The 21,782-nt window shown below is 51.2% G+C and overlaps 2 protein-coding genes across 3 annotated transcripts in view; one reads left to right on the plus strand and one right to left on the minus strand.

Moving 5' to 3' along the window:
* The first annotated feature begins 2,392 nt into the window (after positions 1-2,392).
* On the plus strand, positions 2,393-3,437 carry CEBPD (CCAAT enhancer binding protein delta). The gene has a single exon (XM_057532501.1). It carries the CDS (start codon positions 2,393-2,395, stop codon positions 3,161-3,163), a length of 771 nt encoding a protein of 256 aa, XP_057388484.1. The 3' UTR covers positions 3,164-3,437.
* Positions 3,438-3,539: 102 nt separating this feature from the next.
* The window catches only part of SPIDR (scaffold protein involved in DNA repair), a 358,082-nt gene continuing 339,839 nt past the window's right edge, over positions 3,540-21,782 (minus strand). For both annotated transcript variants that reach the window (XM_057532500.1, XM_057532499.1), the window contains 4 exons: positions 9,991-10,084; positions 9,189-9,303; positions 8,875-8,928; positions 3,540-4,871 (listed from right to left, as the gene is read on the minus strand). In XM_057532500.1, the coding sequence (XP_057388483.1) occupies positions 4,710-4,871; positions 8,875-8,928; positions 9,189-9,303; positions 9,991-10,084 (425 nt within the window). In that variant the 3' untranslated portion in view covers positions 3,540-4,709. The remainder of the gene's footprint in view (positions 4,872-8,874; positions 8,929-9,188; positions 9,304-9,990; positions 10,085-21,782) is intronic.

Consider the following 21,782-nt stretch of genomic DNA (forward strand, 5'->3'; position numbering starts at 1 on the left):
GGGAACATGAGCAAGTGTATGGTAGGTTGGACACCTGACTCACAGAATCAAATAACTGTTTTCAGCTCTGGTTACTTTGTAATCTGGGGGATCTGTCTCTTAAATTCCAGAGGCTGAAGTGAATGCAGAATTTTCTACCCATCACAGTAGATTTTTTGTAAAATACACAGGCTTTAGCAGTGCCAAGGATGTGTGACCCTAATACTCAGGGGCTTTATTCTTTTGGCCCTCATATTTCCTTTTACAAAAAAAAAAAAAATACTGGAAATCAGGTTTATCCGAAAAGCCTATATTTGTAACCTCACTATTGTCGTCTGACACAAAACACATGAGAACATATCATATAGTTAAAATTATTCCTGAGCCAGAAGATGAAAAGTATCTAATCTGATAGTTGAGAATCATCATCTGAAGAGGGCGCTAAAGTCACAATTTCCCTCCTCTTGACACTGGCACTGCTCAAAAACATTTTCACTGTTCCAGACTTTCATTTGGAGAACTGTTGTTGCCCCATATCTTGCACCATATGAAGCATCTGGAAGTGGTCCCTCGTGAGGACTGAGGTATGGCCCCTTTGTGTTATGAATGAGCCGGCCCAATGTCCTAACCCCGACAGTGTACCACAGCTAGAGCACGTCCAGCCTCCTGAATTTCTGAAGGATGGATGTGTTTAGAAAGTCCACATGAAGTGCTGCATTTGAACAACTCAGCAAAGCGCAACATAGCAACGTCCTCATAAACACGGGCGAATCCAAGGCTCCGACGTTTTTAAGGAATACTTTCTTATTTGACTGCTTCCTTTAGACAGTTCTCAGAACACCACAGGCTAAAGATTCCTAACAATGAGAAATCATGACCAACTTTGTATTTATCTCGGATAAATTAATAGTAGAGTTAGGAAAAGACAGTAAGTGGAGACATTCAAGAAATGACTGTGAACAACTGCTGTCACAGAAGCTAAACTTTAAATTGTTTTATTGTATTTTTAATAGCCTTTCACTTGCCGTTAAACATCATAACAAATCTCTACTTTGTTGGTCCATGACCTCTCCTTTCTCTTTTTCAGTACAAGGGAAGAAAACTCTTAAATCTAAATAAACATTATCATTACTAGTTAATACATTGAAAAAAGATGGGCGTAGCATCTCTTTCAAGCTCAATCCCAATTTGACATCTGAATCTACTAATCATCTCACTGAATTATTTTCATGAGAATCTGGTTCTCCGTGTATTTATTTTGCATTCCCTGACTGGAGAGGGCTTTAGTAGTGTTTTTATGGCTTCCAAAATAGATATGTCTTTTCTCTGGGTGTGCATGAACCACACTCTACGTGTTCCCGGTTTTACCTTTAATGGATAATTAATCGTGTGACACCCACATCACGGCCCCTGAGTAATTCTAGCGTATTATGTCTGTCCTTCTACAAAACCTATTCAGTATCCCATGGTGCCGTCATCAGAAGTCACCTCTGGAATGCCGTGGAGCTTGTGGAGCGTTTGGTGTCGGGAAGCAACGAAATGAGAAAGGATGTGGACAGAGACCAGGTCTGAACAGGGACGGTGATGTGAAAAATAGAACTGACCCGAAACGCCTGACCCAAATTGTAGGAAACGTTAACCAACAAAGCCAGTTCAGTCTTTTCCTGCATTTTACAACGTGAAGAGCTAGCAAGTTAACACCTTGTCAGAGCTGCTAGTATAAACCTTATCTTTCTGCTAAAGGGTACCTACCCCACTGCTTTGGATCCAAAGGCACTTCTTTTTGGAATACTGAACAGCATAAAAAAGAGCCTGCAACTAAAGACAGGACTGAAGTAAGACATCACCGCAAGATGGCACTGCTCTAGTGGACCTGGAAGCAGCGTCCGGGGCGCGGGGCTCACGGGCCGCTGAGCGTGGAGCTCCCGGGCGCTCGTGGGCTTTCCGGGGGCGCGGGGCTCTCGCGCGCTCGTGGTTCCCGGCTTCCCCCGGCCCCAGGCGCGCGGGGTTGGAAAGCGCCCCCCGGACCCGGCGGAACCCCGCGGGGCAGCGTCTCGAACCCCGCCATCCCCGCGATCGGGAAGCCGCGAGACCCTAATTCCCTGAAGCCACGGGGAAGCGCCCCAGGGCCCTAGTCCGCGCGCTGGCCCGGGCCCCGTTCTGGTTCCGCCCCGGCTCCGCGGGCGCGGAGGCCCCGACCCACCAGCAGGAAGGAGGAGGCGCGGCCGAGGGAGGGTCGTTCCCGGCAGCGCTGCGCGGGCCGGGCCGGCGGGCAGGAAGCACGGGGGAGGCGCGCGGGCGGGGGTCCCGCGGTCCGCAGCCGGGGCGGGGCGGGGCGTGCGCGTCAGTCCGGCTAGAAAAGGCGGCGCCCGGCCCGCCCGGGGACCGCGCTCGCCGTCGGCCCGACGCCGCCATGAGCGCCGCGCTCTTCAGCCTGGACGGCCCGGCGCGCGGCGCGCCCTGGACTGCGGAGCCCGCCGCCTTCTACGAGCCCGGCCGCGCGGGGAAGCTGGGTCGCGGAGCCGAGCCGGCCGCGCCCGCCATGTACGACGACGAGAGCGCTATCGACTTCAGCGCCTACATCGACTCCATGGCCGCCGTGCCCACCCTGGAGCTGTGCCACGACGAGCTCTTCGCCGACCTCTTCAACAGCAACCACAAGGCGGGCGCCCTGGAGCTGCTGCCCGGGGGCCCCGCGCGCCCCGCGGGCCCCGGCCCCGCGCCGCGACCGCTCAAGCGCGAGCCCGACTGGGGCGACGGCGACGCGCCCGGCTCGCTGCTGCCCGCGCAGGTGGCCGCGTGCGCGCAGACGGTGGTGAGCCTGGCGGCCGCCGCGCAGCCCACGCCGCCCGCGTCGCCCGAGCCGCCGCGCCGCAGCCCCGCGCCCCCAGCTCCCGGGGCGGCGCGCGACAAGGCAGCGGGCAAGCGGGGCCCGGACCGCGGCAGCCCCGAGTACCGGCAGCGGCGGGAGCGTAACAACATCGCCGTGCGCAAGAGCCGCGACAAGGCCAAGCGGCGCAACCAGGAGATGCAGCAGAAGCTGGTGGAGCTTTCGGCCGAGAACGAGAAGCTACAGCAGCGCGTGGAGCAGCTCACGCGGGACCTGGCCGGCCTGCGGCGCTTCTTCAAGCAGCTGCCCGGCGCGCCCTTCTTGCCCGGCGCGGGGGCGGCGGACGCGCGGTGACGCGGGGGGCGTGCGGGCTGCGGCCGCAGTGCCTGGAACCGCCGGGCCGGACCCCCGGGCTGGGCCGGGACTCGGACAGCTGCCGCGTGGACCCTAAGGTACTGTGACGGCAGCTTCTCTGCATCCTACGCCCGAGGAGGCAGCTAAGGTACATTCGTAAAAGAGACTTTTCGGACAAACCTTTGTACTGTAGATACGAGGAAAAGACTGAGCATGCTCACTTTTTTATACTGATTTTTACAGTATTTGTAAGAATAAAGGCGTGTTAGACCCACCTTGATTCCTGCGCTCGCGGCCCTCCGGACTGGCCGGGGAGGGCGCGTCTGGCTGGTGTGCGCCCCGGGGCCGGGTTCCTGGAAGACCTTCGCTTTGCTTCTCCGACAGGCCAAACTCCACCTGCGGACGTGCCGGTTAACCTGCCGAGCGAGACCCGCTCGGGTGGAAGGCGCCCCGGGGATGTGTCGGAAACCGGCCGGAGCGGGTCCCACCTCGAGTGGGGGGCAGGGAGAGGAGGGCTCAGGTTATCCGAAAACCAGTCCCACTCATCTTGGCTTTCATGGGATTTACTTTCACTTTCCTCAGTCCTGTAGACAGCTTCAAGTAGATTCTCAAAGTGCATAAGGTACAGAAGTCATATAGGAGATGGAAAGGACGGTCACAAAGCTACTTAAAATCGGCTACCTTGCCGGTACTGGTAATGTTTCAAAGCTTAATCTGGACGAATAAATAAAGCCGTTGCCTTTCCCCCATGAGAGTGGGTACTAGGCAGCCTTTCTTGGTCTTGGCTGCTACGTCTATATTATGTAATTCGTTAACCGTGGCCTGTCATGATTATACTGTCCTAAGGGAGGAAACGCAAAATCTTTAGTGTCCAGAGATAATTAATCCATGGTTTTACTTTTAACTCAGATCTCTGCCAACAAGGTGAACGATTACCCAGCTCTCCTGCGGCGGCGTAATCCTGCGCAGTGCCCGGCAGGACTAACCAGACCTGCCAATCTCTCCGTAAGGAGCTATCATCAGGCCAGTCACTTTATCTCTACTTTATGGGAAACAGTTTTACCTCTGACATAGTTCCCCAGAACATTTTCCAAAAAATACTGAACTGCAGAAAGCTTAGGCTGGACACTGTGCAGAACAGTAATATGACAATAGAGGACAAAGGTTTACACTCGGCAGGGTAATTCTTTGGGGAAATGTTAAAAGAAATATAAGAAAAACACGTTGAATCATTGTAAATTTTGAACACTTTAGAATTACAGTAGAACAAAATAACTTTTTCTACTATATTATTGTCTAAGGTAAATACAAAATGAAAACCTCAAGCTTATTTAAGCTCTATCATGTTCCTAAATTTGCAGAAAGGCAATAAAAATATATATCATCGCAGAAAGAAGTACTTTGATTTCCAGTTTACAAAGCCATTTTACTAACATTTGCCCCAGAGCAATCGAAGTTCCACCTCAAGATCATAAAGTACATTCACTCTGCCTAGAGTTAACAAATAACTACCGAACCGCCACCACTCGCAGCCACTTTGTAAAGTTCACGGATCCTGCGGCTGCCAACGGTGTGCTGAAGAGGCTCCCCCCTCGCTCAGGAGTTCAACCTCTTCCAGTCCCACGCAGGCCGGGCGGGTGGTGATGGACCGGACGAGACAGGTTATCGGCCCCACCTCCTTTCCGAGGACACTCCTCACCTCGTAACTCTGCAGGGATAAGAGGCAGGCTGGTTAAAGCAAACAGCCCTGGGTGTGCTGTTCCCATCGGCTCGGGACACCAAAGACAGAGGAGGCCCTTCCCTGGCCCATGACCCTGCTCCAGAGGAGAGAAGAGGCTGCAATAAAAGCGAAGGAAGGAACTGCTTTTTTCTGGTAGCCGAGTTAGTTTTTACACAAGAACATTAAAAATATCTGTGATCGATGTTTGTTAGTGGGTGCAAGGATGTGCACCTCCCAGCTGGCCGTCCTAGGAGAGAAACGGGGGGGGGGGGAAGAGCACATGGGAAGGGCCGTGGCCTGCGTCCCAGCAGGAGGCACCCGTCACTGCTGCTGCATCCCACTTCCCCACTCGAGCAGCACTTCTGGTCAAAGGACTTCCTTTGCCCCAAACTTCCCTCCTTAATAGGATCCCATTTCTCCCAGAGGTACACTGAGCTAAACACCTCTTCCTATGCCACAGAGAACCCTGCCTTCACATTGTCGGATGACTATCTTAGGGAACTGGTTAATTGTGGGCAAGTTTCATTTCTACACGGGAATGTAGAGCCATGGGTGGCAGGGGCCCCAGGTGAGCGGGCTGGGAGGGTGTGCTGTGCCCTCCTGGTCTCCGTGGATCACACCTCAGAACACTTTATTTTGGGGGTGGGGCTGAAAATAAAGAGGGTTCTTGGTCTTATCAGAGACTGAAGCCCTAGAAAGTCACGTGTTCGTTCGGAAACTCCTTTGCTGCCACTTGCAGAGTAACGTCAGGGGTACCTCCCAGCCCCCCTCCGTGCCAGACACTTGACGGGCGTCTGTGGCGACTGAGCTCGCTGCTAACTCGCCGCTCCACCATTCGTGTCTTGGCAGAGGGGACTCGGGGGGTGGGCGGGTGTCAGACAACATGGCCAGAGCAAGCACGTCTGTAGCTCCTTGACAGGCGCCTCGCTGCCCTCCCCCTGGGTCCAGGCTGGTGGCCAACTGGCTTCTCGTGAACAGCGTGGGAGGGGAGGGGCACTGAGTGTGTCCCAGGCTCGGTCAGGACCGGGGCCCACCTTCTGCCCGGCTCGGGACCCAGACACACACCGCGAGGGCGTCCAGGCCGTGTGGGTGTCTGGCCAGAGCCCGGGAAGGTCACAGCGGCCAGCCGGGGACTGAAGGGCCCCCGGGGACACCAGCCCAGCTTTGGGGCACCAGCCGCTGCCCCGTGGAGCCTGGTCCAGACTGCAGGTCTGTGTGCAGAGGCCGTGTGGGAGCACCGAGCCTCGAGACGGCTCATTCTAAAGCAGGAAACGTCCAGGTCGGTCCGGGATGTGGACGCTGCCCTAAAGCCAGCTCACCGCGGTGCCCGTCTTCCCGCCTACGAGACAGGCACGGCCTCCCCACCGTGGCTCGCAGGGGGCTGTGGCTTTCCTGGTGGCACGCCGGGCGAAGCGGGGCTGAGAGTCGCCGGTCCAGGCAGGCGGAGAGAGGGAGGGAGAGGATGCGACTGGACAGTGGGGAGGCCTCCCGCGGCCAAGAGGGCAAGGTCACTCCCAGGGCCTCCATGGAGCCCACGACAGCAGGAAGGCGGCAGTGACGCCGGGGAGGGCAGTCCCCACCCAGGGCCGGGGGGACGCCGTGATGCTGGACGCGCTGTGTCGGCTCTGAGGGCTGCACCTGCGCGTGGGTGTGGGCCCAGGCGGCCGGGTACGAGCACGGGCCTCGGTGTTGGAAGAGAGTCCGCGGAAGCCCTCTTTTTAAAGTGTCAGGGCTGGCAGCTACAGTTTTCGATAATAACTGTATCGTTTATAAATGGACATTACACTATAGATACATTATATTTGGCGGAAGTTAAGACAGAGAAGTTAAAACAATCACAGCAACAAACTCATATGTGCCGGCCATACGAACATGCGTGTGTGTGTAAAATGTGCCTCTGTTTTAAAGGCACGTGTGCGTGCCGGACCGGAAGCGGCACGTTTTGTTCCGGAAATGGAGCCGCGGTTCTCGTGGAAAGTCCTCATATGATTCTCTGGAGTTTGGTGAATGTACCTTCTCACCCTAAAAACCGACAGAATCCGATGAGCCTTGTGGCCAATGCCCCCGGGAGGTCTCTCCTACAGGTAGGAAGGAAGGTGTCTGCTTCCCTCCAGGTCAGCTAAAGCCTGAGAACCCACCGGGCGTAGGCCGGGGGGCGGTAGCGGGGGGTGAGGGGCTCGGCGCCCCCCAGTCCTACCGGCCTCGCCTCTGACAGCAGAGCAGCCATGCAGGGTCACCGAGGTGCTCGCCGGCCGGGCCGCACGCCCGCCTCTTGCGTCTCCAGGAGCAGTGGGAGAGGAGTCGAGAAGTTTCCTGTGGGGGAGGTACAGCCTGCCTCCATCAGAAGCGATACGTGAATGCGGGTTCCTGCCAGGTCCCTGGACGGAGCAGGTGGCTGAGGGCCACCCTCCTGGGAGCCGGGGGCCCAGGGGAGGCAGGGCCTGAGTAACCACAGGGCCGGCAGGTGCTCTGGGCGCCGTCCCCAGGCGTTCAGCCATGCGCTTTGCTGGGTTCGTTTTGCTGGGTTCTCCTTAAACAGGGCTCCCCCAGCACCCTCCAGAGGAACGTGTTCTCCGATGACCCGGATCTGCCGGCTTTAGTGCCTGTTTGCAGCCCCACCTTGGAACTTCCCACTCCATCGGCCTCACCTAAGTACCCACAGTCCCAGGAACCGCGGCCTCGCCACCCGTGAAACACAGGACTCCACGAGAGCACAACACACGCAAGGCCCCTGCGGGCCCTACCCGGGCTCGCTGCCCTGAAGGTGGAGAGCAGAGCAACGGCCCCGCTCTGCGGGCGTCTCTGCATCCGGCAGGGAGCGTGCCGCGGGCCTGCCCCGATGCCTCCCCGGCAGCGTGGGCTGTGCCCACGGGGAGGCGGCACGAGGACAGCGGGGAGCACGGTGCCCGGCCCGTCACAAACGCTTACTTACTGTCACACACTCAGGCGCACCTGTCTATAGGCCCTCCTACAGCCTGGTCCAAACATCAATCCCCACCGCGCAGCAGCTCCCCCGGACGAAGGTTTGCGCTGCGGGGGTCACCGAGTTGCTCTAAAGAGATGCGTGAGGCCAGGAATCAGAGCTGGAACCAGTCAGACCGGGGATCCTTAAAGGTTCTGTGCACAGATTTGTCCATATTCCAATTTACTCCAAACTCTGACATCCGGTGCACATGAAAGAGTGTTAAGGGCTGCTTCTCCCCCGACAGCCCAAGCCCAGGAGGGGCTGGGACAGGACTGGCAAGTGGCCGGGAGAGCAGCCTGGGAGCCTCCAAATTCGGGGTGGCATCAGAGCTGGCGTTTCGCTTTGGGAACCCATCAGAAAGTTCTGCAAATGTGAGCCTCCCCCCTACACAGCAGTCTCACGAGCTGGCCCATGTCTGCCACCTGGATGTGGACCCCAGCAGGGCACAGGCACAGCACTCTCTCCAGGCCTCCGCGATTCCACAGGCCACTTGCGGGGCGTTCAAATGGCTCTGACAAGGACTGACCTCTCTCGTTTACGAGGGCCACAAGTAAGGTATGTGTGCTCAGGCGGTGCTTTCTTTGAGGAGCGCGCCTCACACCTCTCCGCAAAGCTCAGCACGGTAACAGGGCAGGTCTGAGAAATAACAGCCAAGCTTCCAGGCACTCAGACTAGAGAATGCCCAGCAATTTAGACAAATGTGCGTCTCAAGTAATTGTCCTATTAACGTGAAACCATGGCAGGAGGTTTAACTTGAAACCCCAAGACCGACTTACCATAATCAAAGCTGGGGGACAGATTCGTGTGTCTACTGCAACACCGATCAGAAAATAACCTCGATTCCAAAAGGGAAAGGATCTTGTTAGCAGACTCGGGCGTGAGTCAGAAGAGGAAACAGAAGGCCGAGCCGAGTCTCGGGAGAGTCCGGACTCTCAGCTCGCACACGGCACACGGAGGGCCCTTGCAGCCAAGGGACACGGGGGAGGAGAGTAAGGACACGCACCTGGGCTGGGCGCCCCGACTTACCCCGTCCTCGCAGGCGGCAAACCTCAGGAGCGAAGAGATACTGTGCTGCAGCAGCTGCAAGAACAGCCATGGGCGGGGTCAGGACCCCGACCCCGCTCACCCAGAACGACCCCCCGACCGAGACCGGACGTGTGACTCTAAGCCAGCAGCTTCCATCGCGGAGCCTTAAGTCAGGCAGGGGAGGGCTGCGGCCCTCGGGGGAGCCCTGCCCCCGTTCCCAGGAAAAGAGCAGGAGACGCAGCCCCGGCCCGGCCGCGGGTGAAGGGGGCGCGCGGTAGGTGGACGCGGACGCCCGAGCTCCCGCCGGTTCCTACCTTGACCCTCACTGTGCACTGGGGTCGCACGGGGCAGTCCAGGAAGACCTGCAGGTGCCTTCTGAGGAGGGGAGAGGTGACCACGCGGGAGCAGTCCCCACAGGAGAAGGCGCTCCTGTTGTGTGGAAACAAGAAGGCACAGAGTGTGGGAGCCTGGCGGCGGGCAGACAGACAGACACTCCCTGCACGCGAGCGAGTGTCCGTCTGCCGTGTTAGAGGGGGGCTCAGAAACCCGGCTCCTGGAAGAGGCCCCAAGCAGCCTGGGCTCCGCGGTCGCAGCGCCCGGAGCGGGGGGCGCCCCCGGCCGAGCACGCAGCCAAAAGGGGAAGGGCCGGACCGGCACACCTGCTCCCGCCATCAGTGTCTCTGCTCCTTCTTGCTTCCAAGGAAACCCTGTCCAGGCCACCACCTGAGGCGTCACGGAGCAGGAACGTGGTGACACGCCCTGTGCACGTGCCTCTGACAGTCACGGGGGGGCCGGAGGACGGGCTCCGAGGACGGGCCCCGGGGTGGGGGCCGGTAAGGCTGGCAGGGATGTCCGCTTGCAGCGGTCGGCTGTGCCGTCACCAAGTGCGTCTCACGTTCACGTTAGCCCCGAGTTCTTTTTCTCCCGCCTGATAACAAAGACGCTGAGGAAACCTGGCTCTTCTCTCTTTTAAGACAGGAAGAGCCTCGGGGAACAGCAGAACCCCAGTCGTGAGGAGAGAAAACACGGCGCCCGGACTCCTCCTGCAGCTTGGCCGCTCCGTGTGCCCTGGGCCTGGCCCCTGGGGTCCCGGGCCGCCGCCGCCGCTGCCCCTACCTGTCTTCCGGCCTCCGTTCCAGTCTCTCACCGCCACACAGGTCACACGCAGGCCACGAGCAGGCGGTGCTCTCGTCCACGGCGACCACAGCGCCTAGGCCCAGGGAAGCAGAGCCGGGCTCAGAGGCGGCTCTGTCCCCCAACTTCTCTTTGCCCCTCAGGTCACAGACGGTAACATGAGGTGCCCCAGGTTTGCTTCTCATGTGTGAGTTTATATAAATGTTCCTCAGCTTTTTATAATTTCCATTTATTGCACAAAATTACAACAAAGAGCAAGTCTTAAAGCTTAGGCATGTTACTACCTAACCGAGTATTTTCGTTTTTGCCTTTTTCCAACGTGCAGGTTCTGAGGCCGTGACAAGCACCCCATCCCTGCACCGTCTCTTCCTGCCCTTGGGCTGCTGCATGGCTGTCCCCTTAGGTCACGGTTCCCTCGGCCACTCTCCAGACTGGACACCAGGTCGCCAAAGTGCCCTAGCCCGAGGCGGTGGGCATTTGTCTACCTGGCTCCTTCTGTGCTGGACCCTTCTCTTAGGATGCGCTCGCGGAGTGGAGTTACTGCGTCCAAGCGCGTGAGCACAGAGATGGCGGAACCCCTTTCAGAGGCGCCTCCCACAGAACCTCCGACTCCTGCCGTCCACGCCCGCCCACTGCACTGACGCGCACATGGAGTATTTGCCTCCCGGACACTAGGGTGGAATTCCACAGCTTCGGTTCCACTTCTTTGATACGGAAAGAGAAATACTCTTATTGGCTTGTCAGTATCTCTTCTTATATGATTTCTCTGGTTCCCTCATTTCTTTTTTACTCCAACATTTGTGATTCATTTATTCAACAAAGAAATACATATACAATGCTCTTTAGTGTGGGATATACACATAGCACTTTGAACATAAGGGTAGATGCCACAATCTACACTTTAATGGACACCACAGTCAGGCTGGAAAAGCAGATAAACAAATAACAAGTATAAAGATCATGAAATATGGGAGAAAATATCTGCAGAAGACACTCTGATAAAGGACTGCTATCCAAAATATATTAAGAACTTTTAAAACTCAACAATAAAGGGACTTCCCTGGTGGTCCAGTGGTTAAGAATCTGCTTTCCAATACAGGGGGCACGGGTTCGAGCCCTGGTTGGGAAACCAAGATCCCACATGCCGTGCAGCACAGCCCCCCCCCCAAAAAACAACAACAACAACAAAAAAACTCGACAATAAGAATCAGAATAACCTGATTAAAAATTGGGCCAAAGACTTTTAACAGACAACTCACCAGAGGAGATACAGAGACGGCAGAAAAGCATGTGAAAAGATGTTGAGCATCATGTCTTGAGGGAAATGCAAATGAACTTAGCAATGAGACACCACGACACACCTATGAGCGTGGCCGAAGCCCACGCACTGACAGCACCAGATGCCGGGGAGGGTGCGGAGCAGCAGGGGCTCTCACCGTTGCTGGTGGGGATGCAGATGGTGCAGCCACTTTGGAGGACAGTTTGGCAGTTTCTTACAAAATTAAACACAGTCTTACCATACAATCAAACAATCACGCTCCTTGGTATTTACACAAAGGAGCTGAAAATGTATGTCCACATAAACACTGGCATGTGGATATTTACAGCAGCTTTATTCGTAATTATCACAACATGGAAGCAACCAAGATGTCCGTCAGTAGGTGAATGGATACATAAGCTCTGGTTCATCTAGAAAGTGGAATGTTATTCAATGATTTTTAAAAAATGAGTTCTCAAGCCATGAAAAGACATGAAGGGACCTTAAATGCGTATTACTAAGTGAAAAAAGGCAAGCTCAAAAGGCTACACACTGTATGATTCCAACTATAGGACATTCTGGAAAAAGCGAAACTATACAGATGGTGAAGAGATCAGTGGTTTCCAGGTACTGAGCGGGAGAGAGGGCTGAAGAGGTGGAGCCCAGGGGATCTTAGGCCAGGGAAGCTATTCTGTGTGACGCTGTAAGGATGGCTGCATGTCCTAAGTGTGTCTAAGTCCATAAAATGACACCACCAAGAGTGAACCCTGCTGTCAACTACGGACCCTGGATGACGATGGCGTGTCGATCAGGGTCATCAGCTATCTGGGGGGGGGGGTGCTGACGGCGGGCGAGGCTGTGTGTATGGGGTGGGGGGATGCGGAAAAGCTCTGTACACTGTGCTCAGTTTTGCTGTGAACCTAAAACTGCTCTAAAAAAAACCCAGTTTATTAAAGAAAACCATGAAATAAGTGCTAAACTGAGAAATGGAAAAGACCCCTCAGGGGTGCAAAAGAGAGGCCTCTAGGCTGGCCTAAGTGTCAGGGGAGACTCCCCGAAAGAATGGACCTGAGGAGGGGCTGCAGGCGGGGAGAGGAACAGGCCCACTCTTCACCCTGAGGTGGGGCTGGAGGCCAAACAGGCAGAAAGAAGAGGCAGGTTCGAGACCGCTGTGAAGTCTGCAGGCTGGCAGGCCAGGACCATCCAGGGTCTCACTGGGGATTCTAGACTTGGTCTTGGAAGGGATGAGAAGCCAGAAAGGAATTTTAAATGGGATTGAGTTGGTCTGATTTTCTTGGAATGTGAAGCATGGTACATACCATCAAGATTCACTGCAAATCACAGACCATCCTTGTTGAAAAGTGGTGAAATTAGACATTTGAAAAAAAGTAAGATGTGACCGAAGTTTCCAGAAAGATAGAAGAGTCATCCTTCACACTCTTGGAGCAAAGAATTTCATTCTCCACTAGAACAAACATTAGGAGAAAATTTATTTGTAGAGGATAAAACAGAATGACAAGAACTAAGTAGGCCCAGTTTATCAAAATGCATTCGTGCAATGCATCCTTGAATGGCTTTTTTTTTTTTTTTTTTTTTAAATTTTATAGCTACTTTATTTATTTATTTATTTATTTTTGGCTGTGTTGGGTCTTCGGTTCGTGCGAGGGCTTTCTCTGGTTACGGCAAGTGGGGGCCACTCTTCATCGCGGTGCGGAGACCGCTCTTCATCGCGGTGCGCGGGCCTTTCACTATCGCGGCCCCTCCCGTTGCGGGGCACAGGCTCCAGACGCGCAGGCTCAGTAGCTGTGGCTCACGGGCCCAGCCGCTCCGCGGCATGTGGGATCTTCCCAGACCAGGGCTCGAACCCGTGTCCCCTGCATTAGCAGGCAGATTCTCAACCACTGCGCCACCAGGGAAGCCCGGATGGCTTTTTAAAAATGAAAATAATACAGCTTGATTTTAAAAAGGCTGCCCAGCTAATTTCATTGTTCTTGCAAATCTAACCAAGATTGAGTCAAAGCAATGAAAAGTTAAGCCAATAAGAGCTTATGATACAGCCGAAGGCGTGTCCTCATGAATGTCAAGAGTCCAGGTTGTGGGGAGGGCTCCCACCCCAGGGCGTGTCAGCACAGAGGCTCACACAGTCCTTGACAGGTCTGCTAAATGAACTAAGAAAAAGAAGACTGCTACAAACCACAGTTCCCTTTACCCTAGAATATTTTTGGGTGTTAACAGCATTTACACTTACATGAGATTAAGCAATTTCCCTCCAATTAGGGAACAAGGCACGAGCTGAGGAAATACATTTCATCTGGGGTCTCCACACTACTGGCAATCCCTTCTGGCAGCCCAGGGGACAGCTGGGAATTGTACTATTAACCTTTAGTATCTAGGACATTCACTTAAAGAAGCATCAGAAGGAAAACAACAACTGTTGTTAGGGTTTGAGAATTCTGGCAAATTGCTGCAATTTGCTGTTAAAAGCCTTTACATTCTTTGTCTCATTTACAGAAACCTCTTGTAATTAGGCTTGGGAAGGTTTATCACATGTTTATAAAAACGACTTAGTAAAAGGTCCTTCCTGAGGGTCCTATCGGAGGCACTCGGGCCCGTCCTTCGTGGGCGGCCAGCTCTCTGCCACACTGTCCCCACCCTTCTTTCTGGCTGAAAGAAGTTGGGGCTCAGGACCTTCTTCTAGGTCGAGGTCGACACCCGGTTTGAGGACAGGACTCTGCCCCCTGCACAGCGCAGGGAAGATCACCGCCCACCAGCAAGCGGCAGATACAGAGTGGCAAGTGGGGCAAGGAAGATAAAACCAACTGCAAAACTGTCCCCAAAAACAGACTGGAAGGAAGTCCCTGCAGCTCTGGGAGCCGACTCTCGGGGAGGGAGGCCGTGGGCGCCGTCACCTCCTGGAGACGTCTTCCTGGCAGGCGCTGCTGGCTCTCAGTGAGTGACTGACGCACAGACCGCTCTCTGCGTCCGTCCCAGCTCTGCTCAGGGAACACGCTCACTGTCCTGCCAGGTCCAGGCGGCTGAGGGAGACCCTGAGGCCAGCTGAGAGCCCCGCCTGGGGCAGGCCGGGCAGAGCAGAGCACGGCTGAGGGGCTATCCTGGATTTGATGGAATCCAGTCTGGGCCAGCCCACGGCTGGCTGGAGGGCAGGGGGTCCCGTCCCTGTGTCCAGCTGGGAGCTGGTCCCTGCCTGGTCTCTGCCTTGGCCAGGGGCTCCTGTTTGGGAGGCTGGGCCCACCCCTGGTTTTTGCAGCTGGGCTTCGTCTTCTCTTAATCCCTAGTTAGCTGGGCCTTCTCGGAGGGTCTGGCTGCACTGTGGTAACAGCCTGTACACATCCACTGACCCACCTGCACGCCTGCAGGACAGCTTCCGAGAGACCCCCAGAGTGCTCAACGTTAAAACGGTAATGAAGGTAATGAAATGATATAGGTCAGAAATTGGACCTACATGAAGTAAAGGAAGGGCACTGGAAAAGGAATAAATGAGGGTAAAGTGAAATCTTTAACCTCTGTTGCTCTAAACTGATCTATAACAACGATGGGTTCAGTGTTATGCCTTGTGAGTAAGTGAAGCGAATGACAGCTGTCATGAGGGACTGGGGGAGAGACTGATAGCATGGCTACACCCTGAAGCAGGCAGTGTCATCTGAAAGTGGACTTGACTGGCTCTAAGTGTGCACTGCAAACTCTCGGGCAACTACTAAAACTTTTTTCTAGAAGTATAATTGACACTCTGAGAGAGAGGAGAAAATGGAATCATACAGAATGCTCAATTAAAATGAGAAAAGGCAGGGACTTCCCTGGCGTCCGGTGGTTAGGACCTGGCGCTTCCACTGCCGAGGGCGTGGGTTTGATCCCTGGTCGGGGAACTAAGATCCCACCTGGTGCAGCCAAGGGGGGAAAAAAAAAAATGAGAAAAGGCAGGAAGAAAGTGGAAAACAAAAAAAGAAACAAGAGCAAGGAACAGAAAACAAATATACGTATGATAGATCTTAACCCAATGATAGAAATATTCACTTTAAATGTCAATGGTCTAAATATAAGAAAGAGACTCTTAAGAGCGGACAAAAAATGTGAGCCATCTCTACGGTGTCTACAAGAAATCTGCTTCAAACACAAAGACTCAAAGAGATGAAAAGCAAAGGGATAGAAAACGTTATATTATGCTCATGCTAATAAGAGAAAACTAGAGAGCTACATTAATTTCAGACACAGCCGACTTCGGAGCAAGGAAAGTCATCAGGGATCGAGAGGGGCATTACCTCATGGGAAAGGGGTCTGTTCTCCTAGGAGACGTATCTGTCCTTAATGTGTGTCTGCCTAACAACAGGCTGCTAAAACCATGTGAAGCCAACTGACAGAACTGTGAGGAGAGAAACAGACCCATGGCTGTATTTTATATATTGTGTTTGGAGACTTCAAGTCCCCTTACCAGTGACTGACAGATCCACAGGGAGAAAATCATAAAGACATAGTTGAACTGAGTAGCACCATTCCCGGTTCTGACTGATGTTTACAGATGCCTCCATCCGACAAAAGAAGGACACACCTTCCTCTCAAGCTCTCATGGGACATTCATCCAGACAGACCACATTCTGGGCCACAAAACACACCTTAACACATTTAAAGGTATAAAAATCATACCTGGGCTTCCCTGGTGGCGCAGTGGTTGAGAATCTGCCTGCCAATGCAGGGGACACGGGTTCGAGCCCTGGTCTGAGAAGATCCCACATGCCGCGGAGCAATTAAGCCCGTGAGCCACAATTGCTGAGCCTGCGCGTCTGGAGCCTGTGCTCCGCAACAAGAGAGGCCGCGATAGTGAGAGGCCCGCGCACCGCGATGAAGAGTGGCCCTCGCTAGTGAGAGGCCCGCGCACTGCGATGAAGAATGGCCCCCGCTCGCCGCAACTAGAGAAAGCCCTCGCACAGAAACGAAGACCCAACACAGCCATAAATAAATTAATTAATTAAATTAAAAAAAATCATACTAAATGTGCTCTTAAACCACAATGCAATTAAACAGAAATCAATAACAGAAAGATAACTGGAAACCCCCCAAATATTTGGAGATTAAACAATGCACTTCTAAATAACACGTGCGTCAAAGAAGAAATCTCGAGAAATTTGAAAATACCTTGAACTAAATGAAAACAAAAACACATCAAAACTTGTGGGGTGCAGCAAAAGCAGTGCTTAGAGAAGTTTACAGCACTAAATGTAAATATTAGAAAACATCTAAAATCGATAATCTAAGCTTTCATCTTAAGAAACAAGAAAAAGAGAAGCAAACTAAAACACAAAGTAAGGAGAACATAAGCAGTAACAAAAATTAGAGCAGAAATCAATGACATTGAAAACAGGAAATCAATAGAAAAAAAATCAAGAAACCCAAAAGTTGGTTCTTTGAAAAGGTCAATAAAAATCAATAAACTTCTAGGTAGGATAACCAAGGATAAAAGAGAGAAGAAACAAATTATTTATATCAGAAATGAAAGAGGGGCCGTCATTACTGCTCCCGTGGATCAGTAATAAAAGGAGAATAAAGGAATGTCAGAAATAACTCTATGCACCCAAGTTCAATAACTTAGGTGAAATGGACCATTTCTTTCCTTGAAAGACACAATCTGCAAAAACTCCCACAAGAATTAACTAGTGATCTGAATAGGCTGAGACCTACAGGCACACCTCAGAGACACTGTGGGCTCGGATCCAGACCACTCAGCACAATAAAGCGAATACTGCCATAAAGCTAGTCACATGAATTTGGGGGGTTCCCTGTGCATATAAGAGTTACGTCTACACTATACTGTAGTCTATTAAGTGTGCAATACATACATTATGTCTAAAAAAACCCACTTAATTAAAGAATACTTAATTGCTAAACTATGCTAACCATCATCTGAGCCTTCAGCAAGTCATAATGTTTTTGTAATAGTAGCATCAAACATCACTGACCACAGATCACCACAGCAAATATGATCATAATGAAAAAATCTGAAATATTGCACAAATTACCAAAACGTGACACCAAGACACAAAGTGAGCAAATGCTGTTGAAAAATAGCACTGATAGACTTGCTTGACACAGGGTTGCCACAAAACTTCAATGTGTGAAAAATGCACGATCTACCAAGCTCAATAAAACAAGGTAAGCCTATATTAAAGCAACTGAATTAATAATTCATAACCTTCCAAAACAGAAAGCACCAGGCCCAGATGGGTTCACGGATAAATTCTATCAAACATTTAAGAAAGGAATTATACCAGTACTCTATAATTTCTTCCATGAAGATAGTAGCAGAAGGAATACTTCCTAACTCATCCTCTGAGGACAGCATTCACCTAGTACCAAATCCAGATAAAGACATTACATGAAAGGAGAACTACAGACCAATATCTCTCATGAACATAGTTAGAAAAGTCCTTAACAAGATATTAGCAATCTAATCCAACTATATAAAATAAAAGATTATACCATGACCAAATGGGATTTATTACAGGTTTACAAGGCTGGTTCAGTATTTTAAAAAATCAATTACTGTAATTTATCATACAAACAGACTAAAGAAAAATCATATGATCATATCAATAGATGCAGAAAAAGTGTTGGACAAAATCCGACACCCATTCATGATAAAAACTCTCAGTAGCCTAGGAAAAGAGGGGGTTTCCACAACTTGGTAAAGAACATTTACAAAAAACCTACAGACAGAATAAACCAACAAAGAAGTTATGTGATTTAGGAAAGAATGAATTGAACCTAAATGATTAATAGAAGGGAGGTCCAGGACAATAGCTGACAACAGAGCAGCTAGTCAAGATTGGTTCAGAGGGACAGAAGGCTCCAGGAGGGAGATTACAAAGGAAAAGGATGACTCCAAAGATTTGTCACCGTTTTTGAGGATTTGGGAGAAAATTAGGGTGTAGGGCAGGCAGTGCTAGGAAAATACAAGTCAACATAAAACTCCATGAAAAAAACCATAGAAGAAAGGAACTAGAGTGTGTAGACTAGTTTCCCGTTCAGCTAAAAATATTTATATAATCATAAAAATACCATTTTTAAAGATGTTTTTCATGTGGACCATTTTTAAAGTCTTTATTTAATTTGTTACAATACTGCTTCTGATTTATGTTTTGTTTTTTTGGCCGTGAGGCATGTGGGATCTTAGCTCCACAACCAGGGATTGAACCCAAACCCCTTGCACTGGAAGGCGAAGTCTTAACCACCAGACCACCAGGGAAGTCCCAAAATACCACTTATTGATTTTCATCTTTGAGGATCAACCTGTAGACAAAGTGCAAGGCTTTATAGCTACAGAACAGCATCAACCTTAGCAACACACAGAACCAACTGGAGGGGAAGGAAGAGAGCGGTAGGAGAAGAGCAGGGTTCTTTTCCTTCAATGTGTGGAATAAAGAGATTATCTTTAGCAGGAAAAACAACAAACAAAAAAACAAAACCCCTACAGCTAACGTCATTACCTAATGGTGAGAAAGAAAGTTGATGCTTTCTCCTTAAGATCAGCAACAGGGCAAGGAAGTCCCCTCTCACCGCTTCTACGCAACCTGGTGCTGGGAAGTCCCAGTTTATGCGAGAGGCCAGAAAAGGAAATAAAATGTATACAGGTCGGGAATGAAGAAAAACACTGTCCTGTCCACAGATGACAGTTTTCTCTGTAGAATACCCCAAAGAATCAACAACAAAAAATCTAGAACTACAAACATGTTTGTAGCTAGGTTGTAGGATACACGGTTAAAATACAAAAGTCAATTGCTTTCCTATATACTAACAATAAACAAGGAAATCTGAAATTAAAAACACACAACACCATTTACATTAGCTAAAATAAATGAAATACTTAGGTATAAGTGTAGCAAAATATGTACAAGATCTATATGAGGAAAACTACAAAACTCTGCTGAAAGAAATCAACGGTGAGATATTCCATGTTTACGTACAGGAAGACTCAACAGTGTTAAGATGTACATTTTTTCTAAGTTGCTCTACAGATTCAACACAATCCCAATCAAAATCCCAGCAAGTTATTCTGTGGATACCAACAAACCGATTTTAAAGTTTATATGGAAGACAAAAAGACCTAGAATAGCCAGACAATAATGAAGAACAACGCTGGAGGACTGACACACAACAGAGCTACCATAATCAGGACAGTGTTGTAACAGTGAAAGAACAAATAAATCAGTGCAACAGAATAGAGAGCCTAGAAATAGACCCACATAAATATAGTCGACTGATCTTTGGCATTTCAATAGAGAAAGGACAGTCTTTTCAACAGTGACAGAACAACTGACAAACACATGGGAAAAAAATGAATCCAGAAAGACCTTACACCTCACAAAATTTAACTGAAAATGGATCATAGACTTCATTGTAAAATGCAAAACTATAAAACTCCTAGAAGAAAACAGGAGAAAATCTGGGTGACCCTGGATCAGACAACGAGTTTTTAGATACACCAAAAGCACAATTCATGAAAAATAAAAGTTGATGTTGGACTTCACTAAAATTAAAACTGGTCTGCAGACACTGTTAAGAAAATGAAGAGACAAGCCAAGGACAGGAAAAAATATTTGCAAAAGACCTATCTGACAAAGGACTGTTCCCCAAAATATATGAAAAAACTCTTAAAACTCAACAATAAGAAAATGAACCACCTGAATAAAAAATAGACCAAAGCCCTTCATAGACACCTCACCCCAGAAGATACACAGATGGCAAATCAGCACATGCAAGACGCTCCACAGCCCATGTGGTCAGGGAAGCGCAAGCTAAAATAGCAGTGAGGCACCGTCACACGCCTGTTAGAAGGGCTGACAACCTACAGCCCTGAGAACACCAGACGCTGGTGAGGACGTGGGGCGCAGGGGTGTGACCTGTCACAGAGCTCTGCTCCGGGGGCACGAGGAGGACTGTGCTGGCCCAGCTCTCCCTCCACTGCCCAGGTGTCGCTCCACGGGCGGTGCTGGCCAGAGACCCTCCACCAACACTGCCCTTCTCCAGAGAGGCCCCAGCAGACACTGGATCTCTCACCGTGGGCCACACTTCCTGACGCTGCCCTTTGGTCACCTTGTCTGCACCGGGAGTGCCCAATCTCAGTCTCAGCTCTGTCCCCCTGAAGGGTTGCTTTCTATGGCGGGGGCACAGCTTCCTCCCAGATCTGCTGCTGCTCTCTAGTTACGATCATGGCCCACGCAAACCCACCCGAAGAATGGAAAACAGATGTCCGCCCAAAGGCCTTACGTGAATATTCACAGCGGCATGAATCGCAGTATCAAAAAAATGTGCATCAACTGATGAATGGATAAACAAAACAGGGTCTACCCATACGATGGAATATTCAGCCACAGAAAGGAATGCAGCCTGAGAAATGCCTCGAAAATGTCCTGCTGAGTGAAAGCAGCCAGAAACCAAGGAGCACACAGCGCATGATTCATGCGCATGAGTGTCCATGAGGCTGAAGGTAGAGAAGCAGGAGCCGGGGGCTGGGCAGGGACAGGGCGTGACTGCTGACAGACGGGGGTTCCTCTCTGGGGCTAGTTAGTGGGCGTGGTTGCACAACTGTGTGAACACACTAGAAACAGTGAGCTGTACACTTTAAAAGGGTGAGTTTCATCTCAATGACACTGGGATTGAAAACTAGACTGCCGGGCTTCCCTGGTGGCACAGTGGTTGAGAGTCCGCCTGCCAATGCAGGGGACACGGGTTCGAGCCCTGGTCTGGGAAGATCCCACATGCCGCGGAGCAACTGGGCCCGTGAGCCACAACTGCTGAGCTTGCGCGTCTGGAGCCTGTGCTCCACAACAAGAGAGGCCGCGATAGTGAGAGGCCTGCGCACCGTGATGAAGAGTGGCCCCCGCTTGCCGCCAACTGGAGAAAGCCCTCGCACAGAAACGAAGACCCAACACAGCCATAAATAAATAAATAAATAAACCCAAAGTTTAAAAAAAAAAAAAAAAAGCCGTGTACTCATGGATTGAGTATAATCACGTTTAAAAAAAAAAAAAAGAAAAAAACCCAAAAAACAAAAAACTAGACTGCCACTTTGTTTTCAAAGCCACTCAGATGACAAAAGCCAAGATGTAGACTAGGAGGTGGATGCACAACCCTGTAAGTGGACCAACAGCCACTGAGTGTCTCACTCTGAAACGGTTAATGTTGTGTTCTGTAAAGCTCACTATAAATTTTTTTTTTTTTAAATATTAGGGTCTTCAGAAAAATCGGGTCTTCTCTCTGTCCCTACAAGTGTCTAGACATTCTCCTCTGCTTGTACGTCTGTGCTTCTTACTCCCTTGGCTGCAGGTAAGAGTGGGTCAGGTTCCAAACCCTCCTCAGGAAGCCAGCTCTTCAGGTGCAGTTTCTCATAAAGTGGTGCTTCAGGTGGTGGCAATGCCTGCGGTCCCCTAAGGCCCAAGCGGGAGGGGTGGGGACTGTCACTTGGGGGCTGCTTCCTCACCCTTCCCTGCTCTGAGCCCGGGAGTGA

The sequence above is a fragment of the Balaenoptera acutorostrata genome, chromosome 17 (assembly GCF_949987535.1).
Source record: "Balaenoptera acutorostrata chromosome 17, mBalAcu1.1, whole genome shotgun sequence".
Lineage (NCBI taxonomy): Eukaryota > Metazoa > Chordata > Mammalia > Artiodactyla > Balaenopteridae > Balaenoptera > Balaenoptera acutorostrata.

What these genes read in the sequence shown, in the direction of transcription:
- CEBPD (XM_057532501.1), top strand. Translation starts at nt 2,393, where the DNA reads ATGAGCGCCGCGCTCTTCAGCCTGGACGGCCCGGCGCGCGGCGCGCCC.